This window comes from Equus przewalskii, chromosome 3, assembly GCF_037783145.1.
Source record: "Equus przewalskii isolate Varuska chromosome 3, EquPr2, whole genome shotgun sequence".
Lineage (NCBI taxonomy): Eukaryota > Metazoa > Chordata > Mammalia > Perissodactyla > Equidae > Equus > Equus przewalskii.
The window spans coordinates 49,463,498-49,484,402 of record NC_091833.1 but is presented as its reverse complement, the minus strand read 5'-3'; the positions used below and the strand labels follow the sequence as shown (position 1 = coordinate 49,484,402).

Here is a 20,905-nt window from a genome sequence, read left to right as displayed (position 1 = left end):
CTTGGTAGAAACATGGCACCCAGGCCGAACGTCTAAGCAAGAGCTACGAATAGGGCACCGTTCCTGGGAGGCAGCGCTGCGCTGGACTGAAACCCCTCTAGAACCCTAGGCAAATGCCCCATCTTCTCCGACTCATCTGCAGAGTGGCGTGACTGACCACCGGGCGGATGCGGTGAGGTGCCGCCCGGAACCTTCCCTCAGGACGAAGGACCCATTCGGCCAGGGGCTGAGAGCGCCGCCAGGGGACAGCTCCCGCCGGCGGCCTCTCCAGGCAGCTCCCCGGGCAGAAGTGAGCCTCCTTGCCGACTCCCACGTCCGCTTCCCAAACCCAGTCTGCAGCCCAGGCCCGCTCCACGCTGGGCTATGACGGCCCGGTCCCCGAGCCCGGCGCGGGCGCGCGGAGGCGGGAGGCGGGCGGCGGGGCGGCGGCTGGCGGGCGCTCTGTCAGCTTCAGTCTTGGCGTCTGAGATGAGTTTCTGTCTCAATTCGAGCGCAGCCGCCGCCGGCGGAAAAAAGAAGAGGAAGAGGAAGGAAGAGAAAAGGAAATTAAAGAGAAAAGGAGCGAGAAAGACAACCAGCTGTCAGACATCCAGCACCACAAGAAAAGAAACAGCGCGCAGGCACTCAGGGCCCGGCTCTAGCGGCCGCTCGCGAGGCGGAGCCGCCAGACCGGTGGAGCAGGGGCGGGGCGGGGCGGGGCTTAGGGGCCGGGGGGGGGGCTAGGGGCGGGGCTTAGGGGCGAGGGCGGAGCTTAGGGGCGGGGGCGGGGCCGCGGCGGAGCTGCCCGGCTAAGAGCGAGGGGCGCGCAGCCCCGTCGGCTTGCTGGCCGCGGTTAGCCGAGAAGTTTTCCGTCCTCGTCGGCGGAGGAGCCAGGGCGCCGGGCGGATCGGGCCGCAGGTGGGGAGGCAGAGACAGTCCCTGGCAGCCGCCGCCGCCCTCAGGGCCAGGCAGCAGAGTGTGTGCGCTGGAGGAAGGCCTTCCCTCGAAAGCGTCACCTCTTCCAGCATCAGAAAGTCCACACTGGAGAAAATTCTTCACTCACTCCTCCACTTTCATTCAACACCAGGGAGGTCGCAGAGGGGCAAAGCCTCATAAGGGCGGCAAACGAGGGACTTTGTTTGGCCAATGGTCCGGCCTCTTGAAACACCAGAGAGTTCACCCTGGAGCAAGGTCTTAAGAGTGTGAGGAATGTGGAAAATGCTTTGGCGACACGTCCAGCCTCATTAAGCGTAGCGGAGTTCCCCCTGGAGAAAGACCCCATGAGTGCAGTGAATGTAGGAAAGCCTTCAGCAGAAGGTCTCACCTCATCAGGCGCCAGAAAGTTCACAGGAGCAAAGCCATAGACATGCAGGGAACACGCTATTTCCTGATTCAGTGTAATGACACTGGAGGAGAGCCTTTGGGAGGGAAGCATCTTCTTGAAGTTGAAATTCTTACATCTGAATATACACAGTGGGGAGATTCCTCATAAGTTCCAGGGATGTGGGGAGCTTCCAGGAGCTGTATTGCTCTTCCTAAACTGCCTAGGGCCCTTGCCAAAATGATGTCACTGCCATTTTCTGTGGCACAAGTCATCTCAGGTCTACCACCTGACAGGTCCCCATGGTGAGCATCAGTCACCCCAACCTGTTCAGGGAAGCAGATGTCTGTGCACTCTCTAGAGAAAACAATGAGCAGCCTGAGCCTTTCGGGAGACCTAGTTGGTTTCTCTCTGGGGCATGTGCCTGACCCGGTTTTGTCCTAAAGGACCTTATCTGGGCTCTGCTGGTGGCTTGCAGAGAAGTTGGACATTGTTGTTCTCATATGATGTTCGTGATGGATTTTTCCAGCCTCCATGTCACCAACCTGTGTACTTCCTACTTCATCTTGCTTTCGTTTGTGCAATAATAAAGGCCTCATGGTTTAAGCCAAAAAAACGAAACAAAACAAAAAACAGCTCTGAAGGGGCATCCCAATTCCAGAGCTCCTTGTTGAGGGACGTGGGTCTCTGCCTCACAGCAACTCCTCCCTCTGCCCATTCCTGCTTATTTCCTTTTCCTGCTAACATGTGTTGTTCCCAAGAGCAATCCCTAGTGAACTTCTAATCTAATCTCTGTCTGAGTCTGCTTCCCAGGGAATGCGACCTATAACAGCACCTTACCCCCACCTTACAATATGTTAGCAAGGAATAAGTGAAATAATGTAAGTAAAGGTGCCTAGGACAACTCCTGGGGCACCTTTAGTGAAAGCTAGTCCTCCTGGCTCTTACCATGAAAAATGTTTTTATCACGTCATCATGTCTATCTCAGCTTTGTGCTCTCTCCTCTATACGTTTGTGTGTTGTATAGCACTATTCTTGCCTTGTATACATTGTGCTCCCTTCTCTTCTTCTGTGCTCTGCATTAACGTGCAGCATTTGCTCAGAGTATTTTCCCTTTGGTCAGGGCCAGCTTCGTGGGTGCACAACCTGTGTAGCTGGATGGGACTCAGCTCTTAGAAGTGCCCCACACTTAGTTTAGTGCTCTGAAGTTGCTGTCTTGAAATTCTGAATAGTTTTTGAATAAGGGCCCGGCATTTCCGTTTTGCACAAATCTGTAACTGGTCCTGTCTTTGGCCACCTGCCTCCTAGACATGACATAGGTCTCCTCGTCCTTGAAAGAACCTACCCTTGACATGTGACCTAATGCTCAGTGACTTAGATCTCTCTTGGCTCTAAACGTCTTTGCTTCACTAGTCCAGGTGAACACTGGTAGCTTCTGGTATAACTCACTTTTCTCACTTCCCTGTCTCCTAACAAAGTTCTAGGGAGATAATCAACCACTACTTTCCCCAAACCCTGCTAGACCCACTCTGGTTTCACTTAGACATATATAGTAGGTTGTCAATAAATGCTTATCTATGGTAGACTGACTTACGGGACTTCCATTAAGTGATCATCAAATCCTGTACTGCTTAAAGCAGGAATTCTGCCCTTTCATTCACATTTGCTCTCCAGTTATACTCATTTGGCTTGGACATAATTTATTCTCTACCCTAGCTTATTTGGGTGACATATGCTCAGTTACTATCTCTAATATGTTCATACACCCACTAAGTAAGTTTCTGGATCCTGTCTGTGTATGGATGCAGATGGATGTTAGTAAATGTTTGATAATAGTGAATTGGTTTTGCTTTTGCTAACATATAAAGGAGGTACGATAAAATAGAAGGAATACAGACTTTGAAGTCAAAAGGGTCTGGATTGGAGCTTGCTATTATCAGCTGCTCAAAGGCTCCATTTCCTCATCTAAAAATATGATAATCAGAAAGGCTTCCCTGCATGGTTGCTGTGAAGAAAAAGTGAGATAATATATGCAGAAGAGCATAGCACATAAGCGACCCTTAATATTCATTTCCCCTTCCCCACCTTCTAAAGAAGCAAGAGTAGTCTTTCAGGCAGCACTGCTCTTTTAGGTTTTGTTCAGAACAAGTTTTTGTTTGTTTTTCGTTTTTTGTTTTCAGGAAGATTAGCCCTGAGCCAACTACTGCCAATCCTCCTCTTTTTGCTGAGGAAGACTGGCCCTGAGCTAACATCCATGCCCATCTTCCTCTACTTTATATGTGGGATGCCTACCACAGCATGGCTTTTGCCAAGCAGTGCCAGGTCCACACCCGGGATCCAAACTGGCGTATCCCGGGCTGCCGAGAAGCGGAATGTGCAAACTTAACTGCTGTGCCACTGGGCCGGCCCCCAGAACAAGTTTTTGTTTTTTTCACTTGAGGAAGATTCTCCCTGAGCTAACATCTGTGCCAGTCTTCCTGTTTTGTATGTGGGTTGCAGCTACAGCATGGCCACCACCGAATGGTGTAGGTCTGCATCTGGGAACCAAACCTGGGCCACCAAAGCAGAGCATGCCGAATTTAACCACCAGGCCAAGGGGTTGGCCCCCTGAACAAGATTTTGAACCATATTTATACTAACTTATACTTTACAAAGTCGTAACTGACCATCATGTAAGGAAACACCAAAAGAGATGAGATATCATTCCTTCACCATTAAATACTATATTTGACTTGATATTTAAGATATCTAATGCCCATTTCCCCACTAACATCAAATTAATGAAAGTATAATCAATGCATTCCTACTCATTCAACAAACATTAATGATTAATGAATCAGTATTTTCTCCTCATTGCTAAACATGTAAAAAGTGCTAGGTATGGAGTTTGAACAAAACGGGACAGATCTCTGCCCCCATGGAGTCTACCAAATTACCTTCAGGGATACATTGGAGAGGAGATCCTTGTGCCAAAGGATTGCAGCTATTACATTTTATTCAGCCAACGATATGACATTAAAAATTGTTTATGTTAAATGCATAATGCTGAGTTCTGCAGCATCACTGCTAAACATTTGTTTCTAATTTTTGATATATGGAGATACTGCAGTAAAATATACCACAGGCAAAATATTGTAGAAATCATCATGATCATTTTCCTCTGATGTACCAACAAATATTCTGGAAGAAGGAAATGAAAGAGACAAGTTTTGTTTAGATCGAATCAAAATTATTTGAATAAAAGAAATTTCCAACCATTCGTTGCATCTTTTATATCAGTGTTCACAGGGTCACATATTAAATATTGGAAGGTCTAGATGCCAAATAAACATGGTTGGATTTTTAAAAAATTTTTAATGCATGTACTTTATTAAAATGGTGATTTGAATACTAAGATGTGATTTCAGTCTGCTCACCGTTACTCTAATACACACATTTAAAACAATGGTCAAAGGAGCAATTCCATCAATTCACTATAGTAAGTACCATACACCCGAGTAGTACTTTGGTAAATTATTTTAACAATGTACACAAGAGCACTTAGGCAGAAATTAAATTAATCTGAGACCCCTGAGCCACTAAATTCTGTACTGGACTCCAGTGGCAGATGAGTCATTCTTGCAGGTGGAAGAACTCCCTAATTTCACAGCCCGGAACACTCAATATGACCATCAATGGACCATTTCAATCATCTAACAACCAAGGGGAGCTGCCAGAGTCAACGGTCTCGTTCCAGATGCCAAAAGCAACAGACAGGTCATCACAATTTGGCTTATAAAGACATGACTTTTTATTTCTGCTTAAGTCATCCAGATAAGTGAATTTAATAAATACAATAAAATGTAAGCCAACCAAAATTTTATGTCAATTTCCACAGACATAGGTATGTGAACAATTGAGGTGCTAAAGGAAAATACAAATACATATTTGTGTTTAGTTGTTTGACTCTCCACATTAACAATCCTTTCCCATCATCCCGCCTTGAAGCAATTTCTTGTCATATTACTGTGAAATTAAATCCTTGTCCAACCTTACAAAAGAAACTAAATGTCCTGTCTGATATTGAAGAGTTAGCATAGGCCCACTCATTCTCTGCCAAGATTCTAAAAAAAAAAATCAATTCCACTTTGAAAAAATGATTTATCTGTATATTGAGTGCTAATAATTGTTCAAAGTAAGTAATTTTTTTTAATGTTGGAAGTTGAGAAAAATTCCTATCAGAGTACAGAAATTCAGAACTGATCCCTCCAAAACAATTTTTGTTTTTCAGAAAAAGTGCATAAGACTTTGAAGCACTTAAGAAACATAAAGACCTAACAAATAAAGGGTTGATGGAAAGCAGGACTGTATTTACATTTGAATATATAAGGTACTTAAAAACTTGCGAAAAGTCACAATGATTTTAAGAATATTTTGCCAAGTAAATTGGCAAATAAAGTTTGGCAACACATTTTAGAAAGGCGATTTATATAACTATGTATAAATAAAGGCAAATATGAATGTAATTGATTTAGTTTAATTACATTAATATAATTTACATCATACCACATGGTATTAGCCACATGGCAAATTCAGTTATAACAAAAAACCGTATTTAGGACAGTCCTTTTTTTCACTACTATTTGCATAATTCCCAGTAATATAGAAGCCTAATACAGGTATGCTTATCTTTTATGATTATAATAATCTACAAGTTATACTTCAACATTGTGGCTTGAAAAATAAACACCAGTATGTTTTTATGCTTCAGTCAAAGTTGACTGGTTTCACGTTTTAAAAGCTTTTCATGTGAGGCAGAGCAAAGTCTGCCCCAGACCAATACCAACAAGTCCTACAAATTCCTCTGTCAAACCTGGCAATCCACCTCATGCATCAAGGACTCTTAGACCTTTGAACTTGACAACATCACTCCCACTGCTACTTTTTAAACTAAAAGAGAGGAATGGTAATGTGAAGAATTCAAACAAAAATGAACCTACATCTTTAAAATGTCATCTTGTGCTTTAGAGTTTTGGTTTGCTTGTCAGTTGGGAAATTCTCCATACTCCTAAACGTAGCTTCCATATTTATGTTCCAAGACTTGACTCAGAAAGAGTAAGGAAGTTTTCTAGCTTTCTTAGTCTACCTTTGGTTCCTCACTTCTCAGACAACAAATAGGAGACGATACTCTTTCCTGTAATGTTTCTCTTTCTCTCACCAAACTTACTCAAAAAAAAAAAATTGAAATATTTCTTTACCACTTTTTCAAAGGACAACTAACTCCTGATTGATATAGGCAGGAAAACTCAAGATTTATTTTTCTTCCATTCTCAAAGAGGTGAGAAGATATGCATATTTATATTAGGCCCGCTTCCTTCTAATAAGCCTTTAAATAAAACTTAATGAAAAAAAAGTCAACCCTGAAAATTGAGAGTTGAAGGTATATACTACACCAACTTTATCTTTTTGGTTTCTTTTTCTTTTGTTTCTACAACAAATCTCCATGCCATTCTTAACGCTCAGTATTTTTCTCACATCCTATTATTTTACATGCAAATTACCATATAGTAGTGTAGCTTCAACACGCTGGTTCTCTTCCTGGGTTTTCCACATTTTACCCACCATAAAATATCTCCTACAGCCATTTTTATCTCTTTCTTCATTTACTAATAACCATTGGTTCTCCATTATAAAACCTGTGTCAGCTTGTCAAGAGTCCTTAGGGATAAACATATCAATAATTTAAAGCTAACTGGTGAAGGAGCTACACAGGATTGTTCCCTTTAATTTTCTATTACTCCAAAATATACATATGTACATACACCCACACATATAACAAATTTACCTTGTCTGCAGAAATAAACTGCAGATATAACTCCAAACATATTTAGAGATTCACATTTTAACAGAAAACATGCAGCTGTAAGGACGTATAGTTTTATACTCCTAAATTACATAGCAAGCTGAAATACAGAATTTTTTAATGTTCGTTTTAGATTTATTCTTTCTAATGAGTCTTAGAAATAAGCACACCTCGAGCTATGTCTGTAGTAGTGTCAGTCAGCGTGGTATTATTTTTACGGACAAATTATCCAACTTGCTAACTCTATACAAAAAGTGAATAAAGTTTTATATGTAGTAAGTTTATAAAACATACTACATATAAAACACAAAACAGAGTTAGAGATGACAAATGGAAACTTTAAACAAAATACTTGATACCGTCAGTATTTAACTTTGTATAGCTTTGACCAAAGGACTCCTAGCCTGTGTAGTCTTCTCTGATTGAAGGAATATCTATAGAGCATTCTTAGCTGTAGAAAAATAGGAATGAATAGGGGGCGAGGGGAGAACTGATGACAGTTGAAATATACAAGTGCACAAGTGCACTATTTATAAATATGTATACAATTTAGCAGTGTCATAGTATCTGAATTAATTTCTTTTTCATTGTTACATTTACCAATAATGGTCCAGAATACAAAATATAATAACAGAGAACTCAGTTTTCACACTTGTTCCTTGGTACAGTTAAAAACAAACACTTGTAGATAACACATTGAGTAGCTGTCATAATACTGACTAGTTTTGAAGAACTTAAAGAACCTGTTCAAATGAATAAAGAACAAAAATGATCAAAAGAAACTCAAAGCTGCCTAAGAGTTTTAAAAATTAGAAATTTAACATTCAGCAAGTGTATCAAAACCACTTTTCATTTGCTCACTCAACTTAGAGACTTACAATAGCTGAATTATACAGATATTTATACTGAGAATATACAGTTGAACACCGACAGGGATTTGTGAAAAACTTCTATGTTAATGATTATGAAGTTACACTGACTTGCTACTGACCCAGTGAGTCACAGGGTCACTCTGGTACAGCTACTTTTCAATCTAATCAGTTCCTTGACATACTCCGGAGAAAACTGTGGCACAGAGAAACTCAAGAGTCCCAGCAAGCAATCAGGCCCAGCGTCCACTGGAGGCAAAGCTTCTGCTGAACGAGAAGTTGATTTCGGAGTTCTTGTATTTTCCCCAAGCGCCAAAAGGCACTACCACTGCAGTACTGTTATCTTCGGTACCATACTGTATTGCCTGCAAGGTTTGGCAGGAAAGAAGAGAAAAACACTGGAAATCAGAGTCTGTACAAAGACAAATCATCCCTCCTCTGGAAGGCCAAACTGGTTCAACACACAATTACGAACTCAATTATTTCACAGTGGTTTGTGATTCTTTCACCATGTTTATTAGATCCCAGAGTTTATCAGATCGCACATAGGATAATGGATGACCCAAAACAACCATATTAACCATATTCCACTGTAGCAGTTTTGGCCATAGAAACACCAGTGGACTGAGATACAAGATATGCAGCTCCTGAAGAAGAAAATACATGGAAAGCATTCGGCATGAGGACTAATACAACTAAGGATTCGGGAAATGTTAGTCTTACCTAGCCATTCTACTTCTAGGAATTTAGCCTAAAGAAATAATAACCTAAGGAAATGGATGTGTATAAAGATATAACTACAAGAAAGTTTATGATGTTCCCTGCAAAATGGAAAAGTGGCATAAACTAAAATCTCTACAGTAGGAGAACTGTAAATCAGTTTTAGGAACTAATTCAAACAGCAAATGATACTGTCAGCATTGTAAGAAGTGCTTGGGACTACATTTAACAGCAAATAGATTTCAAAAGAGTTCACAGCCTGAGGCTAAAACTGTGAAAGAAAGGGTTGATAAAAATATCTGATGTGAAAAGCTTCAAAAAATAAAAAAGTTTTACAAATAAATTGGAAGACCAAAACATATATATATATTTGCAATATCAGACAAAGTACTCATATACTTGATATATAGGAAGTTCTTACACTAACCATGAGAAAGACAAACACGCCTATAAGAAAATGGGAAAAACAAACTAGACACGAAGAAGAAATACAAACTATAAAACATGCTGGTGAAAAGCATAAATCAGAATAGTATTTCTGGTGGGGAATTTGGAAAACTTATTAAAAGCTTTAGAATATTATGTATTCTTTTACCTAGCAATTTCACCTCTAAGAATTTAACCTAAGAAAATAATCTGAAGCAAATCAATAGGCACATATAGATACAAGAATGTTTATTACAGTGCTCCCCCTAATACAGAAAAGTGAACATAAACTAAGTTTGCTGGTTAGGGGAAGTGTTAAAAGAACTATGGTAACAAATATAGTGGAATACTATGCAGTCATTACAAATATCATTACCCTTGTGAATTAGAATACATGTATCTCAAGACAGGTAATTGAAATTAGGAAAGTGATCATCCATGGAATTGGGCCAATTTCCTTAATCTCATTAGCACACAGAGTGACCAAGTGAATAATCCATGCTTACCCATTTATTTTCAAGCAAATAATGCTTTTAAAGTATTAGCACTTAAAAGTTTGGGCCAAATTTGGCTCCCCGATTGAAAATGTAAAAATTGGGAAATGCAAAAATAGCTATTGAATTAAAGTGTGCCACTAATGATCAGTGACGGCTATGACTTAAATGAGCTATCTATCCAAACAGAGGATTAAACAAAACATGGAAATTTTACATTTTCTCTACTGGTATTATCCAGCTTCCAAATTTTAGCTCTGACTAACGTAATGATGCACAACCAATCCATACACCTTTCTGTATTCTGTTTGCTTTTTTCACACGTGCACTTTTTTAAAACCAGAAGTTGACTATGCTACAGTGTTCCTATACTGGATAATTACTCGGAGCAGTCAAAATTAATGTCAAGTGGTTAGATGTGGGAACTTGGCTGTCGGTTTGAAGCTCAACCAACAACTATTCTGCAACTTAATAGTTTTGTGATCTTGAATAAGTTACTGAACTTCTCAGCCTCTGTGCCTCAGTTTTCCTCATCTATGAAAAAGGGATAATACCAGCTCCAACCTCAGAGGGTAATGGTGATGACTGCATGTGTTAAATGTATATGAACAGAAGAGTGTCTGGTACAGTAAGTGATTTTAGTATCAGATATTATAATAATTTACTATTGCTGTTACTATCATTTCAAGATGTGCGCAAAAGACAAAAAGTAAACACAGCACATTTCCTTGGCATACTAATGTTACTTAACTCCTTGGGAGAATTGTAAAAATTTCTTAAATTAGAACTATTATGGAGTCAAGTGTAAAATTCATTGTAACACTCAAGCTAAAACGCAAGATTCAAAGTAATCTCCAGCCTGTGTGGCCCCTCCAGGCTGCACCAAGACCTGCACGTGTGTTTGTCCTTCTCTCCTCCCCCCTTGAGACTTTTCTAGCAGAAGCTGTGCTGTGTCACCTGTTCAGTCACTGCATGGGCTGCTTCGTTGGGATCATGGCACTGATTGACAAAGTCACAAATCTCTTGACTATTCACCATGAAGTTAATTCCATCTGTAGTGAGGACCAGGAAGCTGTCATCAGCATGATGTAGCTGCAATCAGAATCAAATGCATAGGATTACAACCCACACTGGGCCTTGGAATAATCTTCATAATTCAAAGATTTTATCTGTTTGTTGAGTGGTTCTGTGTTTAAAAGCTTGTAGGGAAACGGGGAAAATGGAAGGCCCGTATTTAGGGCAAAAGTAGCAACATTTAGCATCAACCATAGACGACAAACCTAATATTTACTTAGTAACACCACAAGGAAGAAGCCAGATAGCTGGATGCGAGAGGCGGCACGATGTAATGGTTGAGAGCAAGGTTTCTGGGTTTGAAATCAGCCTCTTTTTTTCAGCTGGGCAAACACAGGTAAGTCGAACTCTATATGCTCTAGATTTGTTTTCTCTGTAAAATGGGGTAGTAGTAGCTTTTTTTTTTTTAAAGATTTTATTTTTTTCCTTTTTCTCCCCAAAGCCCCCTGGTACATAGTTGTATATTCTTAGTTGTGGGTCCTTCTAGTTGTGGCATGTGGGATGCCGCTTCAGCGTGGTTTGATGAGCAGTGCCATGTCCGCGCCCAGGATTCGAACCGACGAAACACTGGGCCACCTGCAGCGGAGCGCGCGAACTTAACCACTAGGCCACGGGGCCAGCCCCAGTAGTAGCTATTTTGAACAGACTGGCACATAGTAAACCCAATATAAGTATTTGTTAGATAAAATGAATATAAGTGGGATATCTATAAGACATGAAATCATTCAGTCAATTAACAACCGTTTGCTGCCCTTATCGGGAGCCTACACTCTACTGTGTAGGTACCACAGTAGGCCAGGATTGCAGAGGGGTAAGTGTTGGCTCACGACTAGATGTGTGTTGGGGGAAGTGTAGGGTAATGGGGGCACTGGTTAGCAGCATGCAAAGGATGTCACATGCACAGAGGTGGGGCGATTACTGAGCTTGGTGGAAAAGGGAAGTCAGGGTCAGTTTCCAAGCAGAGGTGAAGCTGGGTGGACAGGTACAGCTGAGGACAGGCAGTAGAGCCATTCTACCAAGAGAATTCCAAAACAAAACCCAAGTACTTCATCATACATTTGGCCTGGAAAGTAGTATCTTAATTTGTCTGAAAAGTTTATCTATCCTTCCATAAATTACTCCCTTTTAAAAGCCACTTTGGCTTCATTTAAGGCTTCCGAGGAGGCTTGTGGCTGGAGACAATCTTGCATTCACTCCTTGCATGTGCATCAGGTGTTTGCGAGTCTTTTCTTACATTAATCCTCTTTGTTTCAGGTTCTGCTATCACACCACTGGTTTTAAGATCCAAATCTCCAAGACTCCTTGTCATCGCAAGTCTGCCATTCACATGAGGCTGTCCCACGCTATTCCAAGCTATAAAACCACCGCATTTCTTGATCCTGGTCAAGAAAAAGTTAAAAGACTATGAGGCGATACCCAGAAAGCCAAGGTACGCTGAAACCTAACCATGAAATCAGATTAAAATGCAAGGTTTCATTTCTATCTTGAACTATATAAACATCATCCTCATAGAATGTTCGGTCAGTGGAGGTGGTACCTTTCTTTTTCGTCTTTTCTTTCTGGAGTATGGTCAGTGGTCAGCTTCATGGGTTTTCCTTTTCTACACAAAATAGCCCGGCTATCCCCAACACTGGCTACAACCAGTTCAATACCATCTCGCAATAGGGCTACTGTGGCAGTAGTCCCAGAGGTCAGTAGCGTGGCTGCAAACATTATGAAAAAGAGTACAAGTCAGTGACGGTCAAATGATTGGATATGGAATTTTTACTACAAAATAAAACACAAGCATGTTAAACTAATGCTGAAATGTATTATTCTAATTTAACTAGAGCTATGCAAATAAAATGCAAATGAACTACATAAGTAAGAGCATGCAGGGAAAGAGGTATTTAATTCATAACAAGGCTCCATGCAAACAGAAAAAGTTACTCTCCTATTGGTAAATAATGCATCACTGTCTCCAAACGGCCTCTATTTATATCAAGTGGAGCTGACTTGAGCTTATAATAATCACAACAACACCTCTGTGGGCATATCAGGTGTCAGGGTTAAAAGTATTACAGTTTAATTAGATTCGCGAATATGGCAGAATGACTTAGGTCTACTGAGCCCATTCAGACTAGCTGACTTTTCTATAAACTGTGGACTCAGAAAGTTTTCTCCTCCATTTCTTACTTCTTTGCTGTGAAAATATTATCAGTTAAAAGGCTAAGCAAGATATATATGCCAAGGGTATACCATTTGCTCTTCAAGTGCCATATTTTATATTCTTTCCTTCTACACTTGTTTTAATTTGACAAATGTTCACCAAAACATCCTAAAACATTAAAAGCTCACAGTCTTTTCTGTTTACCTTTGTCCTCCCCAGACATGAAACAAAGTTTCAGCCATCGTTATATTAGGAGAAAATCTGGGGGCGGGGAATAAAATTCACCCTAGTTTCCCATAAGCTTGGTGTAGTTAACACTCCAAGCTCCAGAGGGAGCTAATACAATCAATCTGTACCCATATGAAGGACAGTACTGCCAAGTGCCACTGCTGTGGTCATGCCCTGGGCCCAGAGCATTCCAAGAATATTAATATTCTCTGACCAATAACAAAATTAAATGTCACTTGGCTTGAAGTCACCACTGTTTCTTCCATCCAATCCAAACTGCATTTTTGCATCTTCCTTTGCTTTATTCTAACAGTGTCTGCCCTCATTTCTTTACCACTTGTTAAAAATTTTAAGGTGCATCGAGCCTTGCCAAAAGTGAGAATACTGTGAAATTATGGGCTAAAAAGTAAAGGAAATTGGAAGAAATTGAAAAAAATAACATTTAAAGCAGGTATTATCTTCAGTAACATCGTTAATTCTTTAAAACATATAAATAAAATATTCAGGTCATCATCCAAAGATGATTTTGACTTCAAAAATAGATTTAGGAAAAATGAAGTGGTATTGATTTGAGCGATTGAGGCTCAATCTTTCTAAATTTTTTTTTCAAAAAGACAATTTAAAAAACTTCATCAGTAATGCATTTTGGAAAGATATATATATAAATATATTTTCCGATAAGTATACTAAAATGCCTGCTTTAATCAGAAAAGTAAAATGGAAAAACGTGAATAAACCCTCCTTAATCTTTTATGTCCATGCTGAATTGACTTTATTGAGAAACAGCATTTATAGTTGCACTATCTTCCCATTTATCTTGTGATTTTGGAACTGTTATGCCAAAGGAATAAAACTTGGCAATGCTAAAATATATTTGTCACTGTATAACATAAATGTTTTAGCATAAGTATCGGTGATGTTTATATTAAAAACGTTAACTCTTGAGTTTCCCCGAACACTATACAATGGAATCTTTCCATGTTAACCACTGTAATAGTTTCAAACACTTGGAAGAGCGAGGCAAAAGAACCCAGGTGTTTACTCACTGCTCCATGTCCTGAGAGTTCAGTATCCTCTCCTTTGTTGAAACTGTCTGCAGCAGCTTTTTTTTAAAGTGGTTTTTAATTGGCTACATCAGAAAAGTTAAAATTTCATAAATGAAAATTTTAAGTTTAGCTATTTAGGATTATAATCCACGGTCCTGCCGCTTAGGAATTGAAAAGAACTTTGAGTTTTCATCAGCCCAACTTCACAGTTCCAAAATCCCAGAATTTTGGGGAAAGTTTTCAAAACTAACTGTTGATTCTGGTTTGCTAAGCGTCTAAGGATATAAATACTAAATCAACGTTTATTTTCATTTAACATTTAACATGGAAGTAAAAAGTCTCACTTTTTGCCCTAAAGACAAAACTAAAAAACTAAGAGATCTTTCAATAAGTTCTTAACACTCACTGGACATTTTCTACTGCAAGTCATCTCAACTAATGGGACAAAGAGGATGTGGGAACCTTCCAGTAGTCCAGGCTAGGAACCGCTGGACTCCTTCACCTGGGACAAAATTAAGCAGATCTCTCTTTCCACTGAAGCCCAGCATATAGTGTCCACGGGCTCCAGGTCTAGAGCTGCTGACCAGGCACAGTTCTCTGCCACAAATAACACGCACAGAGGCAAATAGGAAATTCACCCAGGAATTGTGCTCAAACATTAGAAAACCTGCAACACAGGGGAGGGCAGAGAAAGAGCTGCAAAATAAGGGGAAGGGTTTTTATTTTGGTGAAAATTTCACTAGCAAATTACATAATATTCCAGGAGATGCCAAATCAATTATTCGAAAACTCAGTTTGCCCAAATTGATGGTATTTTGTAGTCCACTTTATTTTTTCATCACAGAGTAACACTTCTTATTCTGTGACTTCCCCAGGTAGGAAGAAATAGATCCAAATGCATGTGGACCAAAATACCTAGGTGGTGACACAGACACACATCTACGTACTTATGCACGCACTCATTTAAACAGTTAGTCTTGAAGAGTAAATCAGCATCTCTATTCAATTGGGGAAAAAAGCACTGTAAATTTGTTTGGTATTAATATTAGAATTGTCCCAATAACAAAAGGGAAAATTCACGGGTATAGCACTGAATAATTTGTATCTGACAAGCAGTACACAGTGAGAGAGGATGTGAACTACAGCATACCACCAAATTCCTGGGATTTAAATAGATACCAAGAAGGAATCAAAGCACCTCCTATACAGATACAAGGAGGAACACATCTGCTAATGGTACTCAATGTGGGGATCTAGTATCTAGAAGGCATTTTTTAAGTAGAACGATTAATTTACATTAATTGTTTAAATAAAGGCTAGTAAGGCTCAAGCTCTCATGCATGTTTATAATTTTATGTAATTCATAAGATGGGTGTTTCTGCAGCTCTCTCTTTCCCCCAGTGTTGCAGGTTGACATACCAAAAGAAAAATGATCAAGATCTTAAATGGCAACATAAAGAGTGAAAGCTGTACTTTTCAAAGTATACCACCCCGGTAATTATTCGACTGTGTAAACAACAATATGTATAAAGCAATACAGTTTCAATATTCATTAAAAATGGGTGCTCTAGGCATGTATGACTCATGAACACCAAAATCAAAGTAATGAGCTGAAGCAGTAACAGCACAATAAGAATATCTCTCTTCAATGCTGTCCCTATTTTTTTTTCTTTTGGGTGCACCCAGCATAAGAAGGGTACTCAAAAACGTTGGGTTTCTAACATTGGTTATTTTGTAGCTTAATTGTTCCTAAAGAGATCACATAATATGAAGAGCATGGTTTCCAATGAGACTCACGATGCTGCCACCAACGTCTCCCGCTCTGAGCGTCAGAGCAAGTCTTCTCTTTTTGATCCATTTGTTTCTTGGGGATCTTTGCTGCTTTCAAACCTTAAGCAATCTAGAAACACTTTGAAGAGTTTATAGGATATCATCTAAGTTTTCTACCATCGGGTTTTAAGTGACATTGTTTTAAGTGACAGTTTGTTCATAAACAATAGACTAATGGCATATCATCTGAATTTACTTGCTGGTTTCATTAATTGTAAAAATATACACGACCGATAAAAATTGAATACAAAAATATTCAAAGATGATGATGAAAATGTAAATAAGGGTATTTGTAAATAAAGGTAAATTCAAAATGCATCAACAAAAAATCAATTTGTAATTTGTAAATAAGGGTAAATTCAAAATGAATCAACAACAAATCAATAATAATAGCCGACAATTTCTTAAGGGCAAGACTCTTGCTATTTCTTGATACGTGGCTCTCTGATTTTATGCTCCTCAAACTACCTCACTTTAAACTGAAATAGTAAATTTTTTAAACACTAATCGGATAATTTGAAGCACTTTATGTACATGTGACAGCTTTGGACTAAAGTCTTGAAAAGATGAGAATGCTTTATTTTCCCTTTTTTGTTTTCACCTTCTCTTAAGAAGCTGATCTGGGATGACTGAGGGGCACTCCTCCCATTTATGCCTGAAAGTCTGCCACTAGTAATTCATTCCTACGGTTTAACCAGACTCTTTCCAGGTTTCCCCTACTTAAAATTCAAATTCACGCAGCAGTGAAAACTCATTAAAACACATACATTATATTAGTAATTTGATTAAATCAGCTATAGGATAATCAACGAATAAATTATAACAACTTTGGAGAGAGAGAGTAGACAGCGGAGATCAGGTCTGCCCGAATAACTATGGAGTAGCTTCCAGAGTCTATGCACGGTGCTGAACACTGGAGATTCAAAAGTGAATAAGCCATGGTCCCCACCCTCAAGCTGCTCACAGGAAGGGTTCAAGAAGGGAAAATGGGGCTGACATGAAAAGAAAAGGTGAAAAACACCGGAGAGGGCGAGCTGCACTTACTTACAACTTCATTTAACCAGCACTGGTCCTACTAACAGCTATGCTCAAAAAAATATTATCTACTCTTATCATACTGATACTGCTTCTGTTCTTACTGAAAACTAAAAAAAATTTTTTTAATTTAAATAACTTTGAAATCTGAAGTGGTATGAGTTTTTTTAATCCACAAATTGAAAAGTTAAAATAGGCCCCAAATATCAAAAGGTAATTTTTGCTATCTTTGAAAGCCTTAACAACTTATTAAGAATAAGTTTTAAGGTTGTTCTCAAAAAACTTATTAAAGATACACACACACAAACTAATTGATCTATAAGAAATACACACAAAATAAGATTTAAGAAGAACGTTATAATAGACCCTTTTTCTTTTAGTAGCACACTAAGCATCATTCTGTCATGCTCCGTTATGCTTGCAAACCAACGACTATTAAATGAAAAATAAATTTGGAATATCTTATGAAAGTTCTGAGATCATTAACTCAAAGCATACGACAGAGGAACTAAGTTAAACACATTTTAGTTTCATTATTAGAAGTGAATTATATTTTTCTGATTAATTTCTTTGCGCAACTATTTATGTGAGAAAGGCATCTTTAGAAAGCTTCTTTTCAGGTAAGCAAGTTAAGTAAATTCTCTCCCTAAGTTCAAAATTCCCTTTAATTATAATTTACTATTTAATAAACGAAAAGGGTCCTCTCATATTTTACACTGAATCTATGATTGTTTTGAGCATCTTCCTCAATTAGATCCTTTACAAAAGGGCTGACTGCACCCATGAAGGGTGAATGTTTTTGACTGTTGGCCACGTTCCCATGATAAACTTGAACGCTCTCTTCTGAAAACCTTGCCCGGTAAGCTCTACTTGTTTGTAGAACAGCTGGGGTGCACCACCTCTACTACGGCCGATAGACATCGTGGGGTGAGAGACAGCCCACCTGGTTACGCATGAAATAAGAGCAGACCAACATTCAGAGTCATCAAAATAAAACGGTAAGAAAGAGTTTTCTAATGTCCTCCTTTGTATGTTTTACCCATTAGGACAAGAGCTAAATCTTATGCCTAAAATTTAATCTCTCTCAACCCCTATTTCAAGGTGAGGGGCCATCTGGAAGGGCCAAAAGTCCAAAGGAATGAAGGAGAAAAGAAAATGGGCCTGAATGATCTACAAACAAGAAAATAAACCCCTGAATGGAGGTGGACTCGAGTGCTTTTCTGAGGAGGAGGAGGAGGATGGTAAGGCTGTCAAAAAAGACCAGGAAAACCTCTTGTGATGGCGAACAGAGTCATCTTCTCTAATCCTGGTCATTAGATACGCCCAGGAGTGAGGCCACAGGGAGCCAGGAAAATCCTCAGCCCTAACTCTGCAACTGACCTTTACCTCTCCTTGGGTTTCATTTCCTTATCTGTGAATGGGGAGAATTGCCATCCCTATGCGCTCCAACTGAAAACTGTGAAAATGACTTTTCTGTGGTGCACTTTGACCTCCTTTAAACAAAAGGATGAACCAAACACAATTAATATTACCACATGATTCATTTTCAAATCAGTGACCAGATCTATATGCAAACATTTATATGGTCGCTGCAGAAGTCTTCAAGATTAACTTTATAAGCAAAAGATTTGGGGGCCAGCTACCTAGAAAACATTAGCTACATTTTTCTGAAATGGTTTTGATAAATTAAGTCAAAATCAGAAACGTTTTACTTTCAAAATTCAAGGACACACAGTACACAAATTTTAAATTCAGCTGACATGCTCTTGTGGTTAACAAATAAAAGCAAAAATATCACTAGTTACCATAGGAAAGTTGCAAGGTCAAGCTTTTCTGAGAAGTGGAAGAAAAAAATATCTTCCTTCTAATTATACAAGGTAGTGCATATTAGCATTGTCCTTTCCTATTTAGGTCCAATTAGCAATTTTCTTCTTGTCGGACAATTACTGTCTGGCTAGATGAGATTACCCTGTAGTGTATGTCAGTACTTGCTGATCAGATTCATCTAAGAAAACAAAAACAATGAACCCTCTCATAGTATGGACCTTCTGTCCACAAAAGAAGCAAACAGATTAAAAAATTTTTAAATCCTTTTAAAACTGAAACTCAATACCAGAACCATTTTGGAGCTTCAATTTCTGAAAAAGTTCTCCAATATATTTCATTTAAAAGTGAGGTACTAACACTAGTTTGGATTCCAAACAGCATTCAAAATGATTCTTTACATAAAATCATTTTCAACATGAGCATCCTTACAAACAAACTTACATTAAAATTCCCACCCCTAAAGGGCTTAAATTGCTTCCTTTTTACCCCGACATTCCCCAGGACCCTAAGAAATATGATTGTTTTCCTTACCATCAGCAGACAGGCGGGCGTGCCTTGCAAAGGCTTTATCTATTTCTAGAAAAGCCAAGGTCAATACAGTTTCCAAGTTCTTCTCCTTTGGAAGCAAATCCCTTTGTGGGGAGGAAAAAAGAGCAGCAAACAATCATTGTAGGACAGGTTTCTCTTCTTCCTCTAGGTCCCTCTAGCTAGCAGTCACTCCATGCAATGGACCTCCATGGCTTGCCTCTCAGATGCTTAAAGTTCACAGGTTAATGAATCAAACTGAGAAAGAATCAGGCACAGAGATAATCCTTTAAGGACAATAAAATAAAAGTTCAAGTTCCTGTCCTTAAAGATTAATCCTCACGTGGCCCACAACCCTGAAAGGTCAAGAGTTCCCTCATATTAAATCAAGCCACTGAGTTCCTTTGTGGGATAAGGTAAAATACGCATAGATCACCCAATGAACAGTATGAATGACTACACACGGGAAGCTAAGAAAGCCCCGTGGCCGTAACTGTCACATGTTCTCCCCCTCACTTAATTCTAGCAGTAGCATGACATTAAAAAATACATTAATAATAATTGCAGGAAATAAACTATTTAAAGAGCTCCAAAACACCTTCATAAAATGCATTCTTCCTATACTAAAGCCAATCATCTAAAGCTATTTTCAACAAGTATTTAACACTATTCATAGCACTTGAAAGAATAATCTCCACTCACTGAAGTGGTATGTGCTTCTCAGATTGTCACAGTGCACAAGATCATGCAGTCTATGTTAACTCACTTGAAATGATCCCAAATCAAGTGCTGTAGGTTCTGGTCAATGCTGTCACCGGGGGAGTTGTTAAAACATATATTTCTGCAATGGTAATAATCATCAGTAATAACTGGCATGCTTAAGCTACTGCTTGTTCATAAAACAGTAGTATGAAACCAATTAATAACTGTCAGCAGTGAACCTCTCAGCCGAGGAGAAGGTTAAACACGAAGTATAAGACAAACTGAAAAGTCAAGAGCGAAAGTCACTGTACGTACTTGATGCATTTCTCCATGTGTGTGTGACAGAAATCAGCAGCTGCAGGTCCCCCGTGTCCATCGTACACCGCGAAGTACAGGACCTCATCTGTTAGCCGGGCAAAGCCAAAGCGGTCTTCATTCTCTTTCCGTTTGCCAATATGTGAGGCACAGCCCACATTCGCCAAGCTGATCTGGGGAATTGGTTTGCCATACTTGATGCTGGGTGGCAGCAGAATTGGTTCATCAATGCGGTTATCCCAGATCCCGAAATTATCCCAGGTGGCTGGACACCCACTACCATCTGGGTCAAACCGAGAACACCGGGGCTCTGAAGTAGAGCCGTGGCATGTGAGCGTCAGCCGCCTGTCGTCCTGCAGCAGGCGGGAGCCTAGCAGCACTCTCCTCCTCACCTGGTTCCCACCACTTCGAACCAAAGTAATTAAGGCAGCTGTTGACATAACTCAGCTCCAAAGGACTCAGTAGCGAGGGAAGGCTCTGTGGAATAATAATGGGATGTCTTCAAGGAAAAGGATGCAACTGA

General features: G+C 39.6%; 1 protein-coding gene across 5 annotated transcripts in view; it reads right to left on the bottom strand.

Annotated features, from left to right (window-relative positions):
* Positions 1 to 5,066: 5,066 nt before the first annotated feature.
* PPM1K (protein phosphatase, Mg2+/Mn2+ dependent 1K) overlaps positions 5,067 to 20,905 on the bottom strand; it is a 23,252-nt gene continuing 7,413 nt past the window's right edge. For 3 of the 5 annotated variants that reach the window (XM_070614331.1, XM_070614332.1, XM_070614333.1), the window contains exons 2-8: positions 20,383 to 20,901; positions 19,372 to 19,472; positions 14,651 to 14,815; positions 12,263 to 12,428; positions 11,960 to 12,104; positions 10,609 to 10,743; positions 5,067 to 8,376 (exon numbers count right to left, since the gene is read on the bottom strand). In XM_070614331.1, coding sequence (XP_070470432.1) covers positions 8,245 to 8,376; positions 10,609 to 10,743; positions 11,960 to 12,104; positions 12,263 to 12,428; positions 14,651 to 14,815; positions 19,372 to 19,472; positions 20,383 to 20,822 — 1,284 coding nt within the window. In that variant the 5' untranslated portion in view covers positions 20,823 to 20,901 and the 3' untranslated portion in view covers positions 5,067 to 8,244. The remainder of the gene's footprint in view (positions 8,377 to 10,608; positions 10,744 to 11,959; positions 12,105 to 12,262; positions 12,429 to 14,650; positions 14,816 to 19,371; positions 19,473 to 20,382; positions 20,902 to 20,905) is intronic. The other 2 variants (XM_070614334.1, XM_008523677.2) reach the window with 1 other exon arrangement.